General features: G+C 42.9%; 1 protein-coding gene across 1 annotated transcript in view; it reads right to left on the bottom strand.

Annotated features, from left to right (window-relative positions):
* Nucleotides 1–26,412, bottom strand: part of Col4a6 (collagen type IV alpha 6 chain) — a 287,481-nt gene that overhangs the window by 19,103 nt on the left and 241,966 nt on the right. The window contains exons 14-31 of the mRNA XM_051178016.1: nt 22,836–22,895; nt 21,868–21,912; nt 21,328–21,381; nt 20,597–20,666; nt 19,562–19,669; nt 18,354–18,503; nt 17,223–17,327; nt 15,816–15,976; nt 14,941–15,120; nt 14,241–14,424; nt 8,518–8,589; nt 8,155–8,262; nt 6,952–7,173; nt 6,427–6,588; nt 4,674–4,844; nt 3,791–3,934; nt 2,788–2,913; nt 2,182–2,363 (exon numbers count right to left, since the gene is read on the bottom strand). Of these exons, the coding sequence (XP_051033973.1) occupies nt 2,182–2,363; nt 2,788–2,913; nt 3,791–3,934; nt 4,674–4,844; nt 6,427–6,588; nt 6,952–7,173; nt 8,155–8,262; nt 8,518–8,589; nt 14,241–14,424; nt 14,941–15,120; nt 15,816–15,976; nt 17,223–17,327; nt 18,354–18,503; nt 19,562–19,669; nt 20,597–20,666; nt 21,328–21,381; nt 21,868–21,912; nt 22,836–22,895 (2,304 nt within the window). The remainder of the gene's footprint in view (nt 1–2,181; nt 2,364–2,787; nt 2,914–3,790; nt 3,935–4,673; nt 4,845–6,426; nt 6,589–6,951; nt 7,174–8,154; nt 8,263–8,517; nt 8,590–14,240; nt 14,425–14,940; nt 15,121–15,815; nt 15,977–17,222; nt 17,328–18,353; nt 18,504–19,561; nt 19,670–20,596; nt 20,667–21,327; nt 21,382–21,867; nt 21,913–22,835; nt 22,896–26,412) is intronic.

Here is a 26,412-nt window from a genome sequence, read left to right as displayed (position 1 = left end):
GGTACCCACACCATTCTGTCTGTTTCCTGGTCTGACTTCATATAGCACACTGCACTCAATATGCATGCTCCTAATGTGAGTCTCTGCTTATGCCAGGACCCCTTCCTCCCCAAATGCACCCCTACTTTGTTTTTTATCCCTCTCCCTCTGTGAGTTGTCAGGATTTTAAGCCTAGAATGATTTCTTTGGAGAATGTTTGAGACATGTCAGTGTATCCCCCCTACCAGATTGACTAATGCTTTTGAAAGACAAGAATTTGCTTGCAGGGAGTACAGGTGATCTATGCCTAATTCATTTGATCAGACTACTATTTATGTAGAACATTCCATGTGTCTGACACAATGTTAAGTTCTTTGCATGTCTCATCTCATTTAATCTTTACTACTGTCTGAAAGAAGTTTGACTATTAGTCTAATTTTTAATGGATGAAGAAATAAGGCTCAGTGAAGTTAATTAAGCAATGTACACAAGATCACAGAGCAAATGAGTGATGGAGCCTACTGACATTCAAATTCAAGTCCATCTGTCAAATCCACTCTAGTTTACTGTCTTATTTATGATTTTAAGTGTGTGTGTGTGTGTGTGTGTGTGTGTGTGTGTGTGTGTGTGTGTAAGACAAAGAGAGAAAGGGGAGGGAGGGAGAGAGAGAAGGAGAGGGAGAAGGAAAAGGAGAGGGAAAGAGAGAGGGAGAAGGAGGGAGAGAGAGAGAGAGAGAATACTGTGAGAATACTGCTACCATGTGTGCAGGTGTCCTTGGAGTTCAAAACTGCGTTAGATCCCCTGGAACTGTAGTTCACAGGTAGTTGTAAGCCATACAACTAGAACAACAAGCACTTTTAGCTTCCGAGCCATCTCTACAGACCCTCCCCTACCTTTAAAACCCAAGATAATCTAGACTTGATCCTTTGCTAGTTGCTCTCTGAGGTACATCAAACACCTTCCCACTAAACGATCAAGGAATCTCTAAATGCTATGCTTAGAGATATAGCTCAGCAGTAGAGCACCTGCCTAGCATGCTGGAGGCCCTAAGTTTAATACTGAGTAAAAACCAAACCCTATACTTGTTTCTAGTTGTAGTGTGATGGTGCATACTTGTAATCCCAGCATTTACAAAGCTGAGGCAGGAATATTATGGGTTCAAGGCCTCCCTTGACAACATAGCAAGACCAAGCCTTAGCACTCTTCCCCCACAATTTGTGATTTTTTTTTCAATGTGCCCAACTTAATGTGGGCTATAGGGTACCGGCAGTAGAGTGCAAATAGAAAGGTTTCTGAAGTCCCAGAAATCTCGCAGAGCAAGTGAGATTCTCTGAAGAACCAACTAGGAGCAGTTCCATATGAGCAATGAAAAGTGCCTTAATAGCCCAGCAGCAGCCCAGCAACTCATGGTGAGATGGTGCCTTAAGAGCAGGCAGCTATTAAAAACTGAGCTGAATTCCTGGAATCCAGTTGCAGAATGGGAGGAGTGATGAGCAAAGGGGTCAAGATCAGACTGGAGAAGCCCACAGAAACAGCTGATCTGAACAAGGGGGAGCTCATGCACCCCAATTTGATATCTGCATAGGACCAATCCAGATTCTCTGAACGTGGGTCTCAGTTGGGAGGACTGGGCAGTCTATGGGGCCTCTGGTAGTGGATCAGTATTTATCCATAGTATATGAATGGACTTTGGGAGTCCATTCCACATAGAGGGATACTCTCTCAGCATAGACACATGGGGGATGGCCTAGGCCCTGCTCCAAATGATATGACAGACTTTTGAAGACTCCCCATGGAAGGCCTCACCCTCTCTGGGGAGCAGAAAGGAGATGAGATAGGGGGTCGGTGGTGGACAGGGGAGGAGGGAAAGGAGAGGGAACTGGGGTTGACATGTAGAGCAAAATTGTTTCTAATTTAAATAAAAATTGTATAAAAAAGAATATACTTAAGAAAAGGACAGGCAGCTGTTGAAGACTGCCACATGGGGCCAATAATGGGAGTAAAGACACGGAGAAGGGGATGCTGAGGAAAAGGGTAGGAAGATGTGTCACACACATACATGGGGAGAGCGAGGGCTCTGAGGTTATCTTGAGGGCAAGGATTGGGAAGTCGCCTGGAATCCAGAAGATGGCAACCTGAGGCATGGGACTATGCTGTAAAGGTTCTTTGATGGTGAGGAGACAAGATTCTGGACAAACTTACACTTTTTCCTGGCATTCCTGGGAAACCTGTGATCCCCAGGGACCCCTTCAGGCCAGGTAATCCGATTCTTCCCACAGCTCCAGGGGAACCTGGGCTTCCATTGAATCCCTTGATGGTATTGGACTGTCCAGGAGCTCCTGGTTGGCCTGGCAACCCTGGGATGCCAGGCTTTCCTTTGTCACCTGGGAAAGAAACACAACCTATTAGAAAAAGGCTAGAGTCAACAAAAAATGTTTGTCTAGGTACAGTTGACCGAAGTTTATATACTGAGTGCACTCTCAGGAGAGGGGAAGCTAGCTTGGGGTGATGGTGAAAGGAGGGGCCATTGATGTTACTTCAGCTCTAGCACTGGGCAATATCTATGCCTTACTATGTACCAGATTCGTCCTGAGATCCCATAGACTGTGGGTCAAAATTTCAGTTCTACAGTGCCAATAGTACAAGGCAGTCTCCAAGATCTATGGACACTCAGGAAGAGGGAAGATAGCCTCCTTGAACTCAGTGAACTCCCACACTGCCATTCTTGGGGGTAAGCTTTGCTTTTCTCAGCAAGGAAGCCTAGGATGGCTGTAAATCCTTTCTTGTAAATCACTCCTGCCTCAGCACCTCTGGGTCCAGGAAATCCATCCGATCCAGCAGAACCTCGAGAACCTTTTTCTCCTTTGAACCAAAGGTTCAGCATTGGAGGTCTTGGACTGGAAATGCCAATTGACCCCGGATCCCCTCTGTCTCCTAAATGAAGGAAGAGCAGGTAGTCAGCATAAGAGAGAAAGTTTACACACAAAGTCACACTAGGACTGACCTTTTATATTGTTTCTTACCACCCTACTCCCCAACCCAAGCCAAATCCCTAGGCCTTTCTATCCTCGACCCTATCGCATCCTCAAAATTTGCATTTCTGTGTATTCTCTGTCTTTCTCCAATCCCAAAGCTAGCAGTAACTTTAGACTCTTCTCAAAATTCTTCCCCAAGGATGAGCTGGGAGTATATAACAGAGGCCTTCCTTTTGGTTTGAATAAGTGCCCCTCCCTAGATCTGGGTGGTAATGGCTTGATTCTCAGCCATTGACCTCATAGGGAGGTGAGGGAACCTTTGATGCCTGGAGCTGAATTGGAGGAAGATAAGTTATTGAGAACATATTCTTGAAGGGGACCGTGGGACTCTCATTCTTATCACTTCCTTAGTTTTGCTTCCCAGCTGCCACTGATGTACTGCCCAAAGGCAACAAGCTCAGCTGATCACAGACGGAATCCTCTGAAACCAAGATCTAAACTAAACCTTGCCTTTTCCTTCTTATAAACTGTTCATGCTAGGTACTTTTTCCGTAGTCAAAAGTTGACTAACATAGTCCATAATATGTAGTGTTGACTCTGAAGGGAATAGTCTTTTGCTTTTAAAAGGACTTAATTCAGAAGTCCAAACGTTTGCCTAATACAGAGTTGGCATTCATGACACAAATGACAAAGTTGACAAGCAACACCATACACTTGGAAAAACAAAATGATTGATTGTTTTGGAGATTCTCTCTCTCTCTCTCTCTCTCTCTCTCTCTCTCTCTCTCTCTGTGTGTGTGTGTGTGTGTGTGTGTGTGTGTCTGTCTCTTTCTCACCTTTTTCTCCTGGAGTACCAGCCTGTCCAGGTTGTCCCACCTTTCCAAATGACCCAGGAAATCCCTTTAATCCACCAGCTCCAGGAATACCAGGAAGGCCAGGTAAGCCAGGAAACCCTACTGGTCCAGAGGAGCCCCTTTCACCTGTTGAAAAGTAAGACTTGCTTTTATTATAGTTTCTGTTGTATCCACAAGGAAACAAAGGGGGGGGCACACAAAGGTTAAATTACTTGCACAATCTCATAGAGCTAAGAAGTTGTAGAGAAAGGATTTGAACACAGGTCTCTCTAACTCTAAAGTCTCAGGTTTTACCAAGCTTCTTAGTTACTACCCATCCTAGGACTCTCTGAACAGGCACACAGCACTAAGCACCAGGAGAAAAAAGGGAACATGTGGGCTCTTATGTCATTAAGTTCGGAGCACATGGCAAAACAAAAACAAAAACAAAAACAAAAAAAAAAGGGCTTAGGTCTAGGAGGAAAGAGGTGAGCACAACCTTGCCTTTGTGCTTACCAGTTTTATGCCCTGTCCTGAGACTAGACATTTTCTCCTGTTTAAAACAGAGATGCCACACACCTAACCGCTGGTATGGCAATCATAGGAAGTGAGAGCTGTCAAGGCTTCTTGCAACATGTCGTACTGAGTGGTCTTTTCCGGCAATGTTAGTAATCCCACTGTCCCACACAACAGGCTGTTTGAGTGACTCACTTTAGGTGACCATTGTCTTTTATTACCAGCCTGGTCTAAATATTTTGCTACAGAAAGGCCTGCACAACTTCTATTCCTGGGTAGAGGGGAGGGAGCCATTTGGGCAGCTCATAATGAATGCTCCTTCTGGGTAGTCCCTGTCAATTTCTCTGGTCTTCCCAGTTACTTCACTTACCCTTTTGGCCTGGGATGCCTGGAAACCCAGTGACTCCTGGCAAACCTGGGCTTCCCAGGAAACCAGCTGAACCTTGAGAACCAGGAAGGCCTTTTATTCCAGGTAGACCGTGTTTTCCAGTTGACCCAGGTTGACCTATGTCTCCTCTTTGACCCTTTTTTCCAGATTTCCCTGAATGGAGAGAATACAGGCCAGCCACTAAATGAGGTTCTGGTCAGATTTGGGCCACAGTTTATTCCCCTTGGTTTTGTTTGGCTGGCTTTGGTGAGTTTTGTCCATGGCCCTTTAACAATACCCAATGAAAGCTGCCAACAAGGTGAGTACTAAGTTGCTCAGAGCATGAGCATCTACCACCCAGAGCACCATGCTAAATGCTTATTGCTTCTAGACTGGCACAGTGGAGGGTTGGAAACGCAACCGCTTTGTGATTCTAACTTCTCCCTTTATGAATGTGATTTACACTGGAGCCTCGAAATGGAGCTCTGGGAAGCCAGGGTGGCAACTGGGCTCTGGTTTGGCAGCACTTAACACTCTGAATCCAGTTCCAGTGGTTGTTTCCCCAGCCAATTGGTGAAGTGGAGGTTAAAGCTGAGCTGTTGTTCTATCTTCCCAGGGAGTCTTGGATACAGGGTTGCCCTTTTAATCCCTCAAGCAAGCGGTTAAATCAGCCAGCTTCTTGGCATTAGGTTTGAAAGACCGCCCCTAGTGCCAAGTACTGTAGAGACCCACAAGGGGCATTTGATCTCCTGGGCCCTCTGAGCCTCTGTCACCACGCTTTAAGTTGGTCAATGGGATTAACCTCCTGAGCTGCTGCCCAAGTGGAATGTCCAGGTACAAAGAAAGGAAATTAAAAAAGCAAAGGATTAAATCAGTGACGACACAAGTATTTGGGCTCCCAAGGACCTACATGAATGGCTGACTTAGTTTTCCATGAAATGAAAAGCGTCAAGTAGCTGCCAGCCCCAGGATTCCATTGGGAAGCTGTAAAGAGAGCTCTATAACAAGAGAGCAGAATACAATGGGAACCAACCCTCTAGCAGGGGTTCAGGGATCCCTGGCCTTGTAAGCAAGGCCATGTTATAGTGGATAATCAGATAATTCCCCAGTGGGGAGTCTTAGTTGGTGAGCTTGTGGGTTGTTTTTCTTCTTCTTTACGTCAGCAGCTTATATGAAGACCCCAGAAACAGAAGGACAAAGGAGATAAAGCAGATATTAATGGCTCTGCAAATAACTCAGCTTCAGTCACTTAGTAAGGAGGCAGAGTGAGGATGATGGTATCAAAGTCCTTGTTACCCAGTGAAAGCCACACTGCTTGCCTATGGATCCTCAGCCGCATGTTCCCCTGACAGGCAGGCTACTGGGTCGGGGGAGTGTGAGGTGAGGGGAGTTCAGCCCCGGCTTCTGTGTCAAGACAAATTCACCACAGCCCCAGCGAGGGCACAACACACCTCAGCACAGGGTGGTTTCTTTAATCGAGAAAGGCCAGAGGCAGGCAAAAGCACCAAAGGGGGCCAGGAGGTCGTGGGAGACAGAAATGACAGATTTGCCGTCATAGTACACAGTGTGTACTACTGACACAGTAGCAGTGTGTTCTGCCTGGCACAGCCAGGGTGATTTGGGATTTGACACTAGAGGGGTTAGGAAAGTCAAATTTCCTAGATTCTGACCACGCCACAGTGCCAATATTCGTGCCCAGCATGCCTGAGCCTAGCTACAGTCTGTCAAGTGGGGGTCCTTCCTGCAATGGAGGTACCTGAAATGCCTGGCAGGCCTGGTGCTCCTGGGTGTCCAGCTGTGCCCTTGATGCCAAGTGGATCACTAGATCCTGAGGGTCCTGGCTGTCCTGGTGGCCCTGATGTTCCAGGGTTGCCTCTCTCACCTTTGGGGCCTAGCATACCAGACTTCCCATTCAAACCTAATAAAAAGGAGGGGCAGATGTTTATAGCCTGGATAAAAGGGAGGCACTGGGTCACCAAATCATCTCCCAGTGGAAGGGCATGGCCCAAGAGCCACCTCAGGTGACACTGTCTTCTCTTAGCAGCTTTGCAAAAATTTGACTATTGGTTACAGCTACTCCTGGAATGACCGTGATAGGAAAATGGACTCCAACCACATAAGGAAAGATTTCCCCCAAAGAGAGACAGAATAAAATGTCATTTTGGATTCCTAGTTAATTATTCCAGATTCAGCCACGTTTCTCATGCATGTATTTATGCAAAGATAGCAGTTACAATACAGGTTTTTGTTCATTGCTAAGTATGGGGTTGAGAAAAGTCACCCTTGGGTCCTGGAAGGCCAGAGTCTCCAGGAAATCCTTTGTCCCCTGGTAATCCCTGTAGGCCTTGCTCCCCTGAAGCACCATTTTCAGCACCGAAGATGTCACCGGTGGTTCCCTGGGAACCTGGTAACCCTGGACTGCCAGCCTTTCCAGGCAAGCCATCTTTTCCAGGAAGCCCAGGAAACCCAGGTAATCCCTTCTCCCCACGAGGTCCAGGAAATCCTAAAAGTAAAGAGGCAAAGATAAAAAAGGCCATGGATGTTTATAAGCAATTTATCTGGATAGAGACGTGGGACACAGTTTTCTAATACAAAAGCTAATATATTACCAATGATTCGCAGTCTCCATTCCTTGGAGGATTTTCGCAGAGGTAGGGACTACAACACATGAGTGGGAGGAAGGTCTAGTTCTGGGAGGTTGGGGATAGGCACAGCTTAGCAACGTGCTCCTGTTTCTGGGGGCTCAGTAGTTGCTAAGAGGGCAAGTCACACAAGGCCGTCTCTCCAAAGCTCAGGCTATCTGGCAGTTGTTAAATTCCAGCTGTCATGCCCTCCTTGAGAGGGCAGAAAGTAGTGGAAAGATCTGAAGCAATGCTAAACACTAGAGCAGGTGGTCCAGGATAGGACTTGAGTGCTAGAACAACGACAGTTGAGAACTTATAGCGGCACAAAGATCATTGGCTTTATCCTAGAGCTTTGGCTCACTGGGCATTATGAACAGGCTGAGAATTTGCATGACTACCAAGTTCCCAGGTGCTGCAGGTGCTGACCCGGGGAATATAGGCAGAGAAGCAGTGGTACTCTGCTGTCCTGGAGCTCATGTTGGGACAACTCTAGAAAGAGGAAGACATGGGTAGCTTTTGACTTATCTGAATTCCTTTTTCAGACCCCCAAGAAGTTCATCTGAGATATCATCACAAGACTGGCAGGCAGATAATTGCAGAGTCCTGCCTGCCTTTGTCACTAGTGTCTTTGTGAAATATCAGTTTCATCATCTGAGAATTAAGGGGTTGTCTCCATTGGTTTTATGTGGCCCTCATAGCTGTGTTATGCCCTCATTCTATGGTTCTCTATTGCATTTTGCCTGGAAGTGAACTCAAACCATCTCAGCTACACTGGGGAACAGACCTAGCTTACTGTCATCAGTGGAGAATGGAAACAATCCCAACATAACAGCCACACAATGGGTGCCTTTTTCCCTTACCTGGCAATCCTGGAAGATGAATTAACCCCGGACTTCCTGACTCTCCTTTACTTCCATGAGTGCCAGGCTTGCCTGGAGTTCCAGGGAGGCCCCGAGCTCCTTTAGAGCCTGAAACCCCAAGCGTAGGTAGTGAGGGGAAAGGAACACTAGCACAGATAAGCTAGAATTAGGATGTTTAGTCAACAATCCTACTCCTCGCTGACCTCCTTGAGTCTCACCTCCACATACCACGCTTTCCAGCAACTGTTTCCTCAGTCGCTGAGAACACCCTAGAGCAGTACCCTCATGTGCCATTGGGGTACCCTGCTTCCCTTGATTCAAGGACCTTAAAGAGTGCTTACATTCTCTGGCCTCATTCCATACCTGGGAATCCAGGAGCTCCAGGAAATCCTGATGGACCATATGACCCAGGGATAATACAAGGTAAGGTGACTCCTGTAAACGATAAGACATGGGACTGTGAACGCACCGATTTGAAGATGAGTTCCCCCTCATATGCTCCTTTCCTTCTATTCCATGTAGTGAACAACCATAGCTCCCCACTCAGCAGCTAGGAGCACATACAGAGCTTGACATCTGAAACTCTTGGGAGGCATTACTAGGGCAATTGCTTATCCTTGTTCTTAGTGTTCAGGTAATAGAGTTCCACTGACTGAAACACTGGTGCCTGATGGGAAAGCACCACCGAGGCAGAGGGTGTTACCTAACAAGGATTCTTAGAGGTGGGCTGTGCAGGAACAGCAGCAAGCAGCAATTGTCTGCTCTCCATTCCCTTACATAGTGTCTCTTAGCATTGACACTTAGGTTTCAGCACTAACGGTTTGTGATTATTAGAGTGGATAATTTGAAGCTGCAACTATTCAAGTTCATAGCTACACTTCTTCCTTTCTAAAAATGATAAATGGGTTTTAAAATTGTATGTGTAAGGGTGTTGTGCCTGCCTGTATGTCTGTGTGCCACACGTGTGCCTGGTGCCCATGGAGGCCACATGAGGGTGTTGGATCCCCTGGAACTGGAGTTACAGATGATTGTGAGCTTTCATGTGGTTGCTGTGAATTGAAGCCAGGTCCTCTAGAAGAGTGGCCAGAGTAGCCAGTGCTCCAAACTACTGTGCCATCTTCACAGTCCCAACAATTTTTTTTTTGCAAGAGGGTTTCCTTCAAAGCATGGGGTTCATTTGAAGCAGTTCATTTTGAGTTTGCTAAAACTTACCAGCTGTCCTTGTTTAAATATGTGTATGTCTAAACTAAGGAAACACTTAAGACCACTCACTTGGTCATGGCAGACAGATTGAGACTGCTCAGCTCCTTATTGGAAACTGTAAACTCTGCTACTCAGGGAATAGAGATAGTCAATTTTGGTATTCAAGGTGCTGAAATTAGCATTCACAGCCTTTTCTGTAGGAAGTTCTTCTTTGCTCATTCATATAGCAAATAAATAGTCTGTAGGATCACAGAGGAGTTTAATAAACTACCAGTGACAGATTGTTTGTGGACTTCCTCAAGTGCCATTTATAAACAACTGCTATGCTAATTAAAATTAGCCTGTTCTATTCATTAAAAACGATCCCCCAAGGTCTGTCTTAAACTACTGAGCCAATGGTTCCAATAAAACTCTGTAGCATTTGTTAAAAAACAATAATAATAAAAAAATGGCTCTAAAAACTATGAGTATAGACTAGGATTATTTTTGAAAACTATATATAAAGTCTATGATTCAGACTGCTTACACAGGCAGCTGCCATTTCTCCTTTTACTTACTTCTGCTCTCCAATACAAAATCTTGTTTAAAAAAAAAAGATCAAACAAGCCAGGTGGTGGTAACGAACACCTTTAATCTCAGCAAATGGAGGCAGAGGCAGGTAGATCTCTTGAGAGTTTGAGGCCAGTCTGGTGTCCAGAGTGAGTTCCAGGACAGGCCCCAAAGCTACACAGAGAAATCTTATCTCAAAACATAACCAATTAAACAAACAAACAAACAAACAAACTCACTTGTTTTAGTCATCAAGATCGGGAATTGAATAGTATATGTCCTGGTTATACTGGGCTCAGTAGCCTGACAGAACTTAAGCTGGTGTCTTTTTTCCCCCTGTTTTTACACACTTGTATGGGAAAACATCCTAAGTTCTCTGAGCCTTGTATGTCAAATGGGAACTACCTATCTATTAGTGTCTGTGAGTAGTACATGAAACAGAGATAGATGCACTTGATGCAGTGCCTGGCACCCTGCTGCACGCTCAGCCAATGGTAGTTCTTATCTTCCTTGAGAGGTGTTCAGAGGAGCTCCTGTAAATCAATCCCTTGCTTCCTACCTTAGTCAGTCTTGTGATGGTACTTGATAGCCTTCTAGACCTTGCACTCTGCTGGTCATATTGCCCACAGGTATAAAGATGGCTATCACGCCACACACTAACGTTGTAGAGCTATCTCTAAGAAGTATTTTTCCATTGTGGAAATGTGTTCTATTAACAGGAACCTCAGAGTGAGATGCTTCATTAGGAGGGAGTCCTTTACTCTGCTGGGGCCCAGAGTTCCTGAATGAAGGGGAAAGACTATTCCTGTAGCTGGTGTTATGAAAGGGACCCTACACAAGACTCAAGACTCTCCTGGCACTGGACTAAGTTCATGGCCCATCAGTTTCAGTGTGTCTGTGCCTTACTCATATGTCACAGAACATGCTAAGTAAAATATAAATATCCCTGAGTGGAATGTAAATATAAAGCCACTCATTTCCCTCATTTATCAGACGAGTTTCACCCATGAGAACCAGATCAGACCAAAGCCTTTAAAATATGAGATTGAGGCCAGCCAGACATCCTAGGAAAGAAAAATCGTACCTGAAGGTAGGTAGAAACCAGAAGAAATTAAGGACACATTTCCCTCCATAATTTTCCCCTCATAATTTTGACACAGATTACACAGCATTGTGTTTTGCAAGGAGAGGTTTAAAATGATGGGAAGGTTAAGGATTTCCCATCACTCTGTATTGTATCTGGCTTTTACTCTATATTGCCATGTTTTTGGCTTCACAATCCTGAATTCAGGCCATTCTCAATAAAGCAGAAGTCAGCTTTAGCTATGCTATTATGTTATGCTTTATAAGTGTGCAAATGACCACATAATTCAGAATTTCCATCACGAATACCAAAATGTATCTTTAGAACATAAAGCACCTCTAGTTTTCAAGATTCTATTATTCCTATTTGTTATGAGACTAAATAATAGAGACCAGACATGCATGATTCCTTGCACACGTACCTTGAAAGACAAATAACAACACAATAACAATTCAGAAAATGTGATTAGAAATCTGTCAGCCCATCAGGGCATGTGGTGAGGGAAATCAGCCCCTCTCAGGGACTGTATACCACTTCCTTCTCTAGTCCCCTGGTGATATGCACAAAGGAGCCCTTAAAGCAGTGTCAGTGGCCAGTGACAGCCTCTGCATGCCATCCTCACAATTACCCTCCAAAAAAAAAAAAAAGAAAAAGAAAGGTGCAATGTGGTATTTAAGACATTCTGAGTAGCAGAGAAAAAGGTGAACAAAAGAGAAAAGGCTGTGCTGACATTGATGTCTGAGAACCTGGAGATGTAATGAGCTCTCACCTCCCTCTGTGCTTAAGTCTCTTTCACCCATCTCCCCCTGTTGCAGCAGTAATCACCCAGACCAATCACGGACAAGAGAAAATAAAAACAAGATACATGTTTGCTGAGTTCTGGGGGGGGGGTCTCATGTACAGACCAGATATACCTGCCAACTACGTACATCGTGGGCATTGAGTGGAGTGTTGGCACCCATGCTTGGGCATTGAGTGGAGTGTTGGCACCCATGCTTAATCAGTACACAGAAGCCACTTACAGTAATAACCTGCACTATAGATTACACTGGGTCTCTGGATCCAGAGCTTCTATAGGGACCGTCAGTTGCCAGCATTTCCAGAGTTTGTAGTAATTCATACCACTAAGTTGAACAGCTTCTGATTACTACGTGCCCTTCCCTGGAAATGCAGATGTCTACTCCTGGGCTATCACTGGTAGGAATAGGCAACATTTAGGAACAGCATCTTAAATTTTTGTGGTAACAGAAATGGCTATAATGCATAAAGTTGCTTTTAAATGAATTGAAAAAATACATTTAGTGAGTTATATTTAGCTACTGATGAGAAAAAAGAGAGATAGCATTCTAAATGAAGTACTTGCTGTGTGTGGTGGTGCAAGCCTTTAATCTCAGCACTCAGTAGGCAGAGGCATGCTAAGCTCTGTGAGTTCAAGGCCAGCCCGGTCTACTACAATGAATTCTAGGACAGCCAAGGCTATGAAGAGAGATCCTGCCTCAAAAAACCAAGCAAGCAAGCAAGCAAGCAAATAAGCAAACGGCTCCCAAAATAAAACTAAAGAAGGTATTTATTTGAAAATTCAGCTTCTAAAAGAACATATTCTATATAAGGCACCTTTTAGCCTAGACTTACTAGCACTGTGTTCCTGAGAACTTTCTGTATCCAGGAATTCAAACTAGTGAAGTTTGGGATAGAAGATATCCCATTGGTTTTCTTCTTGATGCAGCCTCATCTCAAAAAGATTGTTGATAATATCCAAAAGGTTTGAGGGTGTGCAAGTTTATAGGTGTCAGGCATTATAACTAAATTTAAAACTTGTTGCCTTTATAATGGGTTGAGAGTGATCCATCAACAGTTGAAGAGCAATAGAATGGCTATAACTATATCCCCAGGGAATAGAGTTGAAGCCAGAACTTCTCAAAGGAAAATCAATATTATTTAATAAGACATGGACTAGGGAAGTAGAAAGCGTTCTTAGCTTGTACAAGGCCAAGGGTTGCATCCTTAATACCACACATACACAGAAATTCCTCAGAGCTTCCATAAAACTTTGTGAAATGAAATTCTGACTTGGTTTCAGCCTGTACTATTGTGCTTATCACCACAATTAAAATAGGTTTTAAAATCCAGAGATATAAGACATTATATCTTATTTTTATTTGTTAATCATTCATGGTTATTAGGAAGGGCCTTTCTTCTGCAAGTAAATATCAGTCTCTTAAGGAATGCTCTATTCTGCTAGGCAGGTTGAGATGGTAAGAAGCATCACCTTCTTTAGTATCTAGAGACTTTACGATGAAAACCACTAATGAAAGCAGGCATAATTTAAGAAATGGCACAGTATAGAAATCAAGGGAAGTCTAAATGGCAGAAGGTATTTAATTATGTGCAATGTACATAAATAGAATTGAATGGGAAAAGTCAGCAAGGAATAGAAGAGAAACTACATAGGAAATTGTCTTTTGCTCACTTATCCATCTATCTTTTCCAAAAATCACATAGGTGTTTGATAAACTAGGTATGAGACAATGAGAACTTACCAGCAAGAAGAGAAAAGAAATAATGTGAGGCATTTCCAAGAATGAGATATCCCTAAATTTTCAAACTTCGATGACCATGAGAAGTGTGGTGCCATTAACATAAACATAGAAGTCACAGAACACAAGGCTGTGATGAAGATATGACTGCACAAAAGTCAAGATTGTATGGGACCTTCATAATATAGAAGCAGGAATGTTACCCATTATAATCCTTGAAATTCAAGGGGGAAAATAACTTATTGAAGGGAGTTAAGTATTAAGGGTTAGGTTAGAATCTCTGAGTACTCTGAGGTTCTGTCAGTTGGGAAAGGTTTTGGTCTGCTGATAGTATAACCATAAAACTTAGAGAACTATTTATCAAACCTTTCACTAAACTACTTTGATGGTATTTACAACATAGACTCATCCATCCTCTCCTTGAACTTTTCTATGGACTATGAGCTCATAACTTGTCTAGGTGGCTCCGTGACATTTTCAGACAGCTCAATTAGGAGAGTCTTCATTAAGGAGCTGTAACCAACATTGTTCTAACTTATAAACTTACCACAATATAGTTATGATCCATTTCCTACTTGAAAACCCTTGAGGATTGACTGTAGTGATTACAGCTAGTCAGATCTCTTTTTATGACGCATTTCATGCATATGAGTCATGGTCATTCTACAAAAGGTTGATTTTCTGAGTCTAAATCATCCAATTGGATGACTCACCTTGAGCTCCACGGAGGCCTTGTTGCCCTGGCAACCCATCTACTCCTTTATCTCCAGGAAGTCCACGGGGCCCAGGAAGTCCTGGCAGCCCAATTCCTGGTGGTCCAGTTGGACCATCATGTCCCTTTTCACCAGGAAGTCCTGGTGACCCCTTTTCACCTGGGAAGCCAGATCTACTATCTCCCTAGAGAAAAAAGAAAAAAAGAATAGCAGTTCATTTTAAGACTAATCTGAAAAAGCTTCTAACCACAGTACTGAGGTAGTTAGTGAACAATGTTTTGTGTTTTGTGAACATTCTCCATCATTCTAGTTTATCAATCAACCTCTGAGTTTGCTGAGTAGAGATGAGTCTTACCAACTCTGGGTGATCTGACTTTGCAAAAGGTTCTAAATGAGGCTAGGGGAAGAAAATAGGGAGTGAGGATGGTACCAGCAACCCTTGAGGTCAAAGACAGCAACTGGATTACTTGGAGGAGGGAGTCAATGGGAAGCTGAATCATTTTAAATTGATATGGTTAATTATTCCTAGTGCTTATCAAATGAGATAAGTATTTTGAGAAAAAAAATTCTTATTTACAGAAAATAAAAGCATGGCATCAACATGTCAGGGGGAATCAGACTCTTTGTTCTACCATATTCCATAATGCAATGACCAGTATGAAGATTTGTAGAGCTAATCATCCAGGAATGATCTACTTACCTGAATGCCTGGGAGGCCTGGTAAACCTGGTATTCCATCCTTGCCTGGAGCTCCTGCCATTCCTGGGGTCCCCTGGGGGCCAGGATCACCTTTGTCACCTGACAGTTTTGATTCTATGCTGATGGTTGGTTCTCCTTTCTTCCCTTTAAGGCCTGTATGACCTCTAGATCCAAATAACCCCTGATAAACAAATGGCAATAGTCAGGAGATGCAGACTTCATAGAATTCTATGCTTGCGAAGATATGGCCTAAAGTGGGTGATTAAGGATATGTTTTTTTTTTTTTTTTTTCACAGTGTTCTGGACAAGTGATTATCTTGTTGTCTTGGATAATTACTTTGAATTTTCTGTATCTTTTTTAAATTTTGAAACCTATGAGGACTGAGCTTCACCTTAATTTTGAGGCAATGTCACCCAGCTAAGCAAATCTAAGTTACTGTGTGGAAGGGAAGGAGGGACCAAAGGTAAGTTAAAGCAGAAAGCAACTTGAGAGACCATCTGGTCAGATTGCTTCATGTGACAAAGGCCTACAGTTTGGTTTTGTTTTTGTTTGTTTTCAAAGTTGCTCTTAATTTATTCTCTGCAGAAGATTTTCTCCATTAATTCATCAGCACAATTTTCAATTAGAGCTTAGACTGAGTGCTTCTGATTTTTCAATTGTTGAGGAAATTTCTTATGCATCCAATTATCGCTGTGATTTGTTACTTGTCAATGGTAAACAAGAATTGATTTGGCTAACTGCATGAATTTAAGCAAAAATCTTCAGATGTTGTTATTATATATTTATTTTATCCCTATTTTTCTTTCATCAAGGAACTGATTAATTGGGAGGGAAAAACATTTCTCCACTCTATATAAAAGCAAATTAAGACTTACCGGAGACCCTGCTGGGCCAGGTGCACCCCTAGAGCCTGGATCTCCTCTAGTTCCTTTAATACCCGGAAGGCCAATGAGACCTTGTGTCCCAGGCAAGCCCGGTTCCCCATGTGGTCCAATGTTAGGGGCACCACCTTCACAAGCACAAAACCCAGAGTCTCCTGAAGGAAAAACAGACAACAAATAAAAATGTAAAATGCCAATAACAAATAAAATAGGTTCTTTTTCCAAATCTATGATTTGACAAGCTTCCCTTGGTGGGGGGGGGGGGGTGGAAGCAAATGGCTTTCAGAGACTCAAATAGCCTAAGTTCACTGTCTATCAGAAGACATCTGTGCTAGTGAGTCAGTTTTTTACTAGTCTGGGATGTTGTCCAGCTATCATTGAGTCTCATGTTGAGAACCACTAATTGCCATGTAAATAACTGAGAGTCTAGAATGTAATTAGTTCACATATACTAATGTGACTGATGATAGGAGCTTCAGTGATGTGCCTTCTTAAAGGCAGGTCTCATGTAGTACAGGTTGGCTTCAAACTCATGTAGGCATGTGCCATCAAACAAAGCACTTCTGAAGACATATAAAGGAGTCACAAGAATATAACCTAACCACTTACAGTGTTTCCATGAGTGAGGTGTGCAGAATGACAGGTCATATGTGTAGGGGGTTATATTTCCCTATGATCCTGAAGGGTGTCTTCTTACTTTTAGAAAACTGAAGTCTTGGACACTCTGAGAGAATGGTCTATTCCTTGGATTAGGGAAAACTGAGCATAAATGCTCTGAAATCTTAAGCAAGGGAGATTTTGGATTTTTCAGATTAGGGATGATTATCTGGCAAAGTCTATGTAACATTTCCAAGTCCAAAGACTACAGAATTACAAGCATCTCTGATCCCAAGCATTTTGAATAGGCATAGTCAATTTGTATTTCTCAAGTGTGATCCTAGGCCTTGTGAATGCACCCTGGGATGCTGGTTTATGAGGCAGCTTGCTGGGACCCTACTTATTGTACTGGAGCTAGATGGCCTTTTCAATACCTCAGATCTTGACCTACACAGAGTCCCCAAGCTAATGGTGTTGGGAAGTAATGTCTAGACAAACTGCTTTGCTGTGCTGGGTAGCAGTCTAGAATGCTGACAATAGCTTCTATAGGCCCATGGGGTGGAAAGAGAAGACCATAGGCCTCCTTTTTTTTTTTTTTTTTTTTTTTTTTTTGTCCTGTGTGACCTCAATTTCCAGCTTCATTCTTAGAACTGTAATTAAAGCACTTTCAACAGTCCTATACTATCTCTCAAGAGCCCAGACTACTTCTTTTCAGGTTCCTAAGGCTATTTATTGTTTTGATCAGTCCTTACAGTCTCTCTAGGGATTGGGGGTGGGGGAACACAAAGAAAGAGATAAACTCACCTTTTACTCCTTTGAGGCCCTGATGTCCCTTTGGACCCCTTTCTCCTTGGAGACCTGGGAACCCAGGCTCTATGCTAGGTAAGGGTCCATTCTCAAATGTGCGGCCTGTAGGATTTAAAAGGACACAAAAGGTTGGAGGCTGGTATAAACCTAAGGATTCACCTCAGTCTTGAAGGCCTAGGTTCTCGAGGCTCAATACAGAGAGTAGAGTAGGAGGGAAAAAATTCCCAGCCTGGGATCCCTGCCACTTCTACTGCGGAAGAGCCAAAGGACTCTTCATTTGGCTCTATTCACTCTACTAGCAGAGTGACTCTTACGTTCCACACACTGCACAAGATTCAGAGATGAACAAAGTAACTCAATAACTCAGCCCCGCCAGTCTCTAGCCCAGAAAGCCTCATTTGGGCAATGAGGGAGCAGGTGCCAGTTGTAGTGGTCAGGGGGTTTAGGCTGCAAAGATGCATGCTGGACAGTACTTCCAGCCTTTCTCTCATGATCCAGAATCCCATCTAAGGAGACTAGGCAGTGTATAGATATGCATATTTTGCCTGAGTGTGTGTGTGTGTGTGTGTGTGTCTGTCTGTCTGTCTGTCTGTCTGTCTGTCTGTCTGTGTATGTGCTTGCCTGCCTACCTGCTATCAGCTATCTCATACTGGGAACAGAATCCATTTCCTTGCACATGCCCAAACCTCCATCAAACCGAGCTCCACCTCTAGCCACCTCCCCATGAAGGCTTTCAGCAGACACCTTAAAGATCAAGGCATAGCTTCTCCTTTCTCAGAGCCTCGGCCTACCTGACTGGAGCTCGGGGAACTCAGAAAATCCAGTTCCGCTTCCCTAGAACCTGAAAAGCCAAAGTCCTGGCAGAGAGTGGCAGGAGTGTGGGCACTGAGAGCCACGTGGGACGGAAGGGTGAGGGGTGTGGGAGTTAGTGCTTGGTCGGCACCAGCTCGCTCATTTCTTGATGAAACACGCACTCCACCACTGCTATTAGTGGAGGTGGAGCCTGCTCAGGTGGGTGATGGAGCCGTCCTCACTGAACTGTCACTCCTGTGAGGGGCCCTGGCAAACTCATAATGGTTCCAAACCATACCTAGGTTTCACTACCAAAGGAAGGAAAGAATAACTTACCGGGTGGTCCTGAAGGTCCTGGTAGGCCTGGTAAACCTGGCAAACCATCTTTGCCAGATAGGCCATCCTCCCCAAAGCTGGTACGTCCTGGGTTTCCTTGGTCTCCTTTCAGGCCTGGAAATCCCCGAGGCCCCAGAGCACCAGGAAGACCTGGAAAGATAATCCCACACAAAACGTTCACTGTAGCACCCTGCTGTTTGGCCATACAATCAGCAGTGTATAGACAGAACAACACAAGGGAAGAATTAGGGAAATCATTTGCTCCTCTATTTCATGACAGTTAGACAAGTCCCCTGGGAAGCAGTTAGCTTAAGTGCCTGGGAAGTTGCAGTTAATTTGTGAGGAAAAGCTGCGTTCTCAGCCTCTGCTCCATTTCTTCTAGTTCAGTGTTGGGTCCAACTGTGCTTCCTATAAATGGCTGCCTCCAAAACACAAATCTCCTTACAGAGGTCCCTCTCCAAGGAATTTAGACACTAGTGAGTTTCATAGACGTGTCTGAGCATCTATACTAGGGACAGACAGCCCTGCCTTCCAGACTCCGGCATGTTCTTTCTCTGCCCCATACAATGACATGTTTGTTTTCTTCTTTGGTGCTTGGTTCAATAGTATCATCCACAGGATCCTGGGACCATTTTGTGCTAGAGTTAAGCCTATAAGAGGGTCTAGGTACAGATCTATCTATCTATCTATCTATCTATCTATCTATCTATCTATCTATCTATCTATCCATCTATCTATCTATCATCTATATCTCTATCTCCCTCATGCTGAGAACACATTGATTTGCACAAGTCAAAAAACTCTCTAATTGTGCCACCCCTCATGAAAGCTTTTAGCAGCCACCCTGAGTATCCAGACATAGCCAGGTTCGTCTTTGCTAAACTCTCCTGGTGAGTATAAGATCAAATGACACATCCAGAGGAAGAGTGGGAGGGCTATAATCACCCAAGCCTGATCTCCAGTTACTTTCAGCCTCGATGACAGTTTGGAATTGTCTTACTGTCTGTGGTACACTTTAACTCAAAGGACAGCTACTGACCTAGGCCCTCTCTACACACACGCTAGCTTTAGACTAGCTATGGGAGAACCTACTGAAAAGTCTACTTTTCTTTTGACCATGCTCTTGGATCCTGAGTTGTAGAGGGAGATGCTAGAAACAGAGTACAGAGAAGACTGATTAATGCAGCAAATGGATTAGTTTGCTTCACCTGTTAGTGATGGGAGGCCAGGGGTGCCAGAAGGGCCATGTTGACCTTGGATGCCTTCATCTCCTCTTAGGCCTGGGAGGCCCGGCACACCAGGATCTCCAGGATAACCTGGCATTACAATGAAAAAAAAATGGGTAAAAAATACAATGGATGCTCACACTTGCCACAAATGCTAGAGAAGAGGTCCAGGGAGCTGTCACAGGCCTGGTAGTTTTTGTTGGTATTCCTAGGTTTCCTAGATCCTAATAGTCTAAGTGATAATGGGCTTTCCAGAGCTAAGGTTCCACTAGTATTTTATTTTGTAACTGGATCTTACTCCTGTTTCAGACTTCCAAGTTTTGGGATCACAGACACATACCATCATACCAAGTAAGTACTAATACTTAAAATGTGGTCTTGTTAAAGCCTTACTTTTCTGACATGACCAGGGAAGTACTAGGGGAGTTCTTCTCCTGCTATTGCTACAACCTTAAGGAGCCACTGTCAATGTTTTACATTATTGCTGCAAGTTTCTTTGGAGCAGAACTCTGGAGGCCACTATCAACATTGGGCATTTAGATGTTTAGCAAAGGCAAAGAGGAAGGGTAGAACATACTCAGTAACCAGGGTAAAGACAAAAGAAGACAGACTTTCTAAGTATCACGCTGCTCAGGGCCCTAAGCAACTAGATCAACAGCATGCTTGAGATCATCTCCATCAAAATATTCTATAGTCTTAGGCTATAGGCAGCCCAGCTGAGGAGGGTACCACTCCTTCCCTAAGCATCACCGTGAGGGTCTTTCTGTTAATCAAACTCAGGCCTAGGAAAGCCCAGATTCTTGTCTTGGTGGATCAACACAAAAATGGGAGGCTGCACTTGGCTTGTCTGTCTAAGAGACTGGAATTTGATTCATTCACCAAGCTTAGGGCTCATGAGTGGCCCTTGATACTGTCAGTCATCCAGTGGCTGACAGTGTGTCCTTTCAACAATTACAGGAGATACAGGTTTTAATACTTTATCTTTTTTTCTCCAACCAAATCAACCAAGAGTTGCACCTGGGATAACAGCACCATCTGTATCGGTGAAAATGTCTGGGCCTCGAAGACCAGTGCCACCCTTTTCACCCTGTAAAGATGAAATAGATTGAACACAAAAATTTCCTTGACTACATCACCTAAGATCTATATACCTTCAAAGCAAAACCCCAAGAAAGTGAAAAAAAAATCCCTTCCTCCTTAACTCCTGAATTCCAGGGTCATCTAGTTCAGTGGTTAATTTCCAAGAACAAATAATTGAAGATGAAGGTGACACAAGGTAGCTGGATATGCAAATTTGCATTCTGTTTCTGGGCCTGAAACATGTATCACAAACACAGATAACACCGCTAAGGACACAACCTGATTTCAACATTTTCTTTTTCTTCTCAGCGGGCCTAAGATTCTAATGCCTACTACCTGCATTGTTTGAATGATGGCAAGTGAACTCTAAAGAGTCCTAATTCTCTACAAAGACAGACTCAGTGACTAGAATCTGATCCAGGGGAATACCCAGAGTAGGTGCTATGGTAGGCAATAATAGGATGCATTATTAATAGAGAACTTTAAACATTAAATGTTGGTAACATCTGAGGAATGATCATTAGCTTTGTGTACATCGTGGGCTATATGCATTTTAAAAGAAAAGTGTGACATCTAAAGCATCAAAATATTAAAAATACTCCATTTGATAGATATCCTGCAATTTCTCACCTCTCAAATCCTGAAGTTGTATTTCCCAATGTTATTACCTTAATTCCTGGGAATCCGTTAATCCCAGGAAGACCAGAAGTCCCCTTCTTTCCCTGTGATAGAAACATAGTTATCAGTAAGTTCAAGTATAAGAACGTAAGGTGGGCTGCCCTGTGCATTGTGCCAAGACAAATAGTTCAGGGATCTTGCTGTCATTCAAAGTGTAGACAGCTTTGCAAATTCTTCCAGGTGATAATATGGCATCAGGTAATAAATTTGCACATTAAAGTGCATAAGAGTCACAAGGGTATGGATACAAGCAGGCCAGCCTTGGTGACCCTTGATAACATTCCACAATATATTAACACACTATGGCATGGCAAAACACAAAATGGAGCAGTGGTTATTCATCCTCTTGGGTGAAAACACACACACACACACAGTTACAAAGATTATAAAATTATGTTATAAAAACAGTGGAAAATTTGCATTATATTGCATTATCAGCAATGTCTCCATTTGGCCATGTTAAGTAAACCAAGATGATCTTTTGATTAGGATTTTGATTACTAATGCTTTATAGATATTAATCAAAGTACCTGTCTCCCTTGTTGTCCTTGTACTCCTTCTGAACCCACGGGACCCTGTAAAGTGAAGAAACACACCTTGGAAAGTTGAATAGATCACACTAGAAATAAAGGCCATTAGACACTTATAACAAAGTTATCTGAGTTTAGGATTTAGTAGCTCCTAAAGACAGTTAAGAAATTATTTCAAGTTTCAAGTCAGTGGTTTTAAATTGACTATTGGATGGCTTCTTGTCTGCTACCCCAAACATATGCTTTGTTGGTGATTGTGAAGGATAAGGGAAAGGAGAGAAAGAAACAGCAGAGCAATGACTAAATATTGCTAAATACTCAAAAAGACTTAGCATCCTCATGGACAAACCAAAACTACAATTCTCTAAAATGTGCTTGTGTAAGGTAAAAGTTGACCAATTTCTTATAATCCAAGGTCTCGGTTCCTGAAAGCTAGGAATCAGAAAGGCTGATAATTATTTCTCCATTCAAAATGAAATTATTCTAGAAAGCGCTGGGTCCAAACATCATTCGCCATGTTCTAGAAGTTTCCAGACTTGTTTATGTCTTATAAAGACTAGACTTGGCTGTCTCCCATTCCTGTTCTACTTCTTGCCCACAGTCCCCTGGAGAATAAAAGGATAAAAGCAAGAAAGCACGTGCACCATTCTTTAGCTCATTAGAAAACTATATATGAAAGTCAGAAGCACAAGCAGATAGGGAAGCCACCTAGGTGTGGCAGCTACATCATTCCTTTTGCAAGGGAGTCAATCAGTCAAGAGAGTATGGGTAAGTGGAGAGGCAAGTCTGCCAGAAAGTTGAGAAGAGAAATAAAAGAAGCTTAGCCCATCAAATTTCATACGCTAGGGACAGAACAAGAATAAAAATGAAGACAAGAAAGAGACCTACACTTCTTTTAAAAAAAATCAGAAAAGAAAATGGATCAGGTGACTTGATCAACACAGGCAAATGACACTCCAGGTTCATACCCTAGGTCCTGGCAAACCAAGGATTCCCATTTCTCCTTTTTCTCCAATAGATCCAAACTCCTGATGAAAAAGAGAAGCCAGAAATTATAACACTCATTTTCTCATTAGGATGGTGTAGTGGCACATACCTATAATGTCAGCTCTTCGAAGGCTAAGGCAGGAAGAGTGCCATGAATTTGAGACCAGCTTGGGCTACATAGTGAGTTCCAGGTCAGACAAGGCTACTTAACAAGACTATCTCAATCAATCAATCAATCAATCAATCAATCAATCAATCAATCAATCACTCATTTTTCATTTGTTGCATGGCTCCATACAAGAGGAAGAACGAAATTCAAACCACCTCTACTGAGTCCTTAGGGAAGCTCTTTATATTGAATATCTTGCTGAAAAGCACACAGAGAATTAATATGCTTTAGACCATTCATTCAGTATTGCTTTGTGGTTCTAGAAGTAATGCTTTTTCCAAAACACTATAGGATGTACCTATAGCATTGTGAGTTAACAGCACGGGAGTAATAAAGTACCTAAACTCTCACACTGATTTACCCTACCTTCCAGGAAGGGTAAGAATCAATGTGAAAGCCAGTCTTCTGTGATTCCAGAGTCTTTTCTATGAGACCCAGCTGTATTCTGCCATCTAGGAACTTGACTCTGACAGAACAATGGGAGATTGTGTAGATGTTTGGGAATTTATTCTAGAAGGAAGACATTTTCCCCTTTACCTGAAGCCATTTGTAACTGTTTAAAATTGTACATATTGGAGCATAGATTTTTGGTAAACAGTATATATTCCTATTGTAAAGAGAAAATGAACCTTTCTCAAATATCAGCTTGTTGAAAGATGCTAACTGTTGCTGTTCCCTTGATGTGACCTGACTCAGCTGGTATGAAGACACTGCCTTAATCTCATCTATACCTTTATCTTCTTAAATAGTCTGTGTATTATTGCAAGGACTGCTACCTGGATGAATATCCCTTAGGCTTTATAGGCTCAGGACTTAAAATAAAAAAATCTAATGTGGGATTTTCTGTTGCTTTTTTTTCATTGTGGAGAAGGTATCATTGAGGGGTGCAGTTTAGCGCTTTGGTTCCTACTTCTCTTTTTCCTTCTCTGCTTCTATAGAGTGCAGCCTTCATACTGAATACAGTATATCATTTAAAAGGACTATGGTCAGCCAACACAATCTGGACCCCCTTCTCCCGCTTTTTTAAAGAGAACGTGTAATTGGGTAAATAGGGAATTGGGGGAAGGGAATGAGTATTATCAAAATATATTCTACAAGATGCTCACAGAGTAAATAAAAATGTAGTTTAAAATATCAAGTGGAATGGGAACTTGCTTGAAATCTTAGCTTCCTCCACCCCATATTTCAAATAGGACACAAAAATACATTGCCACTTGGCAGAATGTGTCTGGTGGCCTCTAAAGTTGAATAATTCAAGTAACCTCTGACTTGTCCAAATGTGTTAGGGCAGCTAGTGCTGCCCCAAACTCTTCATTCATAAGACTTCTATGAGGACGAGTTTTCTAAGTGAAGACTTGTCTCATAGTCTTCCTTGTCTCCCCCTGAAGCATGTTACCACTAACTGCACACGTGCACAGTGATCCAGTAAATACTTGCCGAATTAAGTGCAATAATGGCACAGAGAATAAAAGCATGGCAAAAGATAAACCAACACAAACAAAATGCCCAGGAACTATAACATGCCTCTATCTATCTTTCCTAGGAGGGTAAATACAAAGTCTTTCACTTCTTCAAAAAAAGCCTGTATTTTTCAGCATCTTCAAGTCCAGAGTTTGTGAAAAGGGTGAACAAAAATAAATATGTGAAAAAATTAAAAAGGAAATCTCTATCTCTGTATCCCTCCCATGTGTTAGAGCTAATAAAGGAGGAATGGCTTGGCATGCCACTGTTCTTTGGGGCTCAGCTTGCTTCCCAGTGTTCAGATACCCTGCTGAACAAGCTATTCTAGCTAGATATCCTGGGACCTGACCCATTACATTTGGCCTTGGTGTGAACAGTCCTACCTTCGGGGTTTGTCAGTTTTATCTCTGCTCTCACCCTGAGCCACTGTCCTACCTCCTCCTATGTGTCCCTGTTCCTTGGATAAAGGGCACATGTATATACAGTTCTGACAACCTCCAAGGAGGCACCTGTGCCCTACAAGTGTGCATGGTGCTGGGGACAAGGGAGGTAAAATGAGTGAAGGGGAGGAGGGGGGCAGCCAGAAAATTGGGGATTAAAAAAACAAATTTATTAATTAATTAGCTTGCTTATTTATTTTTAAATCACAGAGGCTGCAAGAGAAAGAATGTGAGGCACATCTCTATCAGATCCTGCATTTTTATCTCCTGTAAAGGTTTGGGCTAAAAAGGAAAGGAAGGGGACAGCGCTTTGGCTTCCCTAGAGATTTCTGGCCCCTGAAGGCCTTGTTTTTCTGTGAGCATGGTAAGTGCAAGCGGGCATGATGGAGACTTTGGGCTATTTTGAATGTTCACATTAAGCAGGTAGATATCTTAGGAATGAAAGTGTTATGATTGTACTACTGTCACATACTGAATCCTTGTAGAGGTGATCTGAGAACTGCTTCCCTGATTTTCATTCTATGAAATGCAGTGTGCTATGTACTTTTTTTTTTTTTTCCCAGTCAGGGTTTCTGCTTGTTTTTCAACCAGAGCTGTGAAACCTTGAAAATACGGAGCTGGGAACAGTACTGTGGTTTATCATCACGTGTTGCCATCAATCAGTCTCTTTTATAGGAGTAAAAGGAATATCCCTGTGGAGGAAATCCTCACATATCTAAGTGAAGAAAGGGGGAGGGAGCATGAGCCCGTGAATCCCAGATCCCAGAGCAGCGATTTAGTCTAAATACTTCCACTGGGTGACTTTCGTGAATTGACCTGCAGGGGGCAGTATGGTATGAGGAAACAAATTTTGTACTGGCTAGCATTCAACAATATTGAAAGGTGAACTGGGTCTGCAAGGGTCTGTACCACGTCCTCTGTCTGTATATTATGGTTTCCAGTTTAGTGGGGTTTTTTTTTGGGGGGGTGATTCCTGTGTGTGTGAATGAGTGGGCATTTATTTGTTATGACTTCTCTTGGGCTCTTTTCCTTCTGCATCTTTGTTTTGTTCAATTTCAATGTGGTCGTTTTTGTTTTATCTTATTATAATCTCTTAGGAGCCTGTTTGTTTTCTAATGTTAGACGGAAAGGGGATGGATATGGAGGGGAGGGAATTGGAGTGGAACTGGGAGGAGAGGGAAGGGAAACTACAATCAGGGTATATTATGTGAGGAAAAAAATCTATCTCAATAAAAGGAAAAATAATTGGTTAAAAATGATTAAACGACACTTATTCATTCTGAGGGAAAAAAAGCAAGAAAACAAAACAAAACAAAAACAACAACAACAACAAAACCAATACAGAATGGCAGTGTCAGCTCTCTGAGTAGGCAGCTGTGTGACAACAGCTATCTCTTCACCTGTGGAGACCATGGTTTCCAACTCAGGACAGGAGGGACAAACCTGGACTCACTTGTTCACCTCACAAGGATGACTCCAGGTGACAAG

The sequence above is a fragment of the Phodopus roborovskii genome, unplaced genomic scaffold (genome assembly GCF_943737965.1).
Source record: "Phodopus roborovskii unplaced genomic scaffold, PHOROB, whole genome shotgun sequence".
Classification (NCBI taxonomy): Eukaryota; Metazoa; Chordata; class Mammalia; order Rodentia; family Cricetidae; genus Phodopus; species Phodopus roborovskii.
Note: the sequence above shows the minus strand (reverse complement) of the source record. Positions and strands in the feature narration are given on the sequence as shown.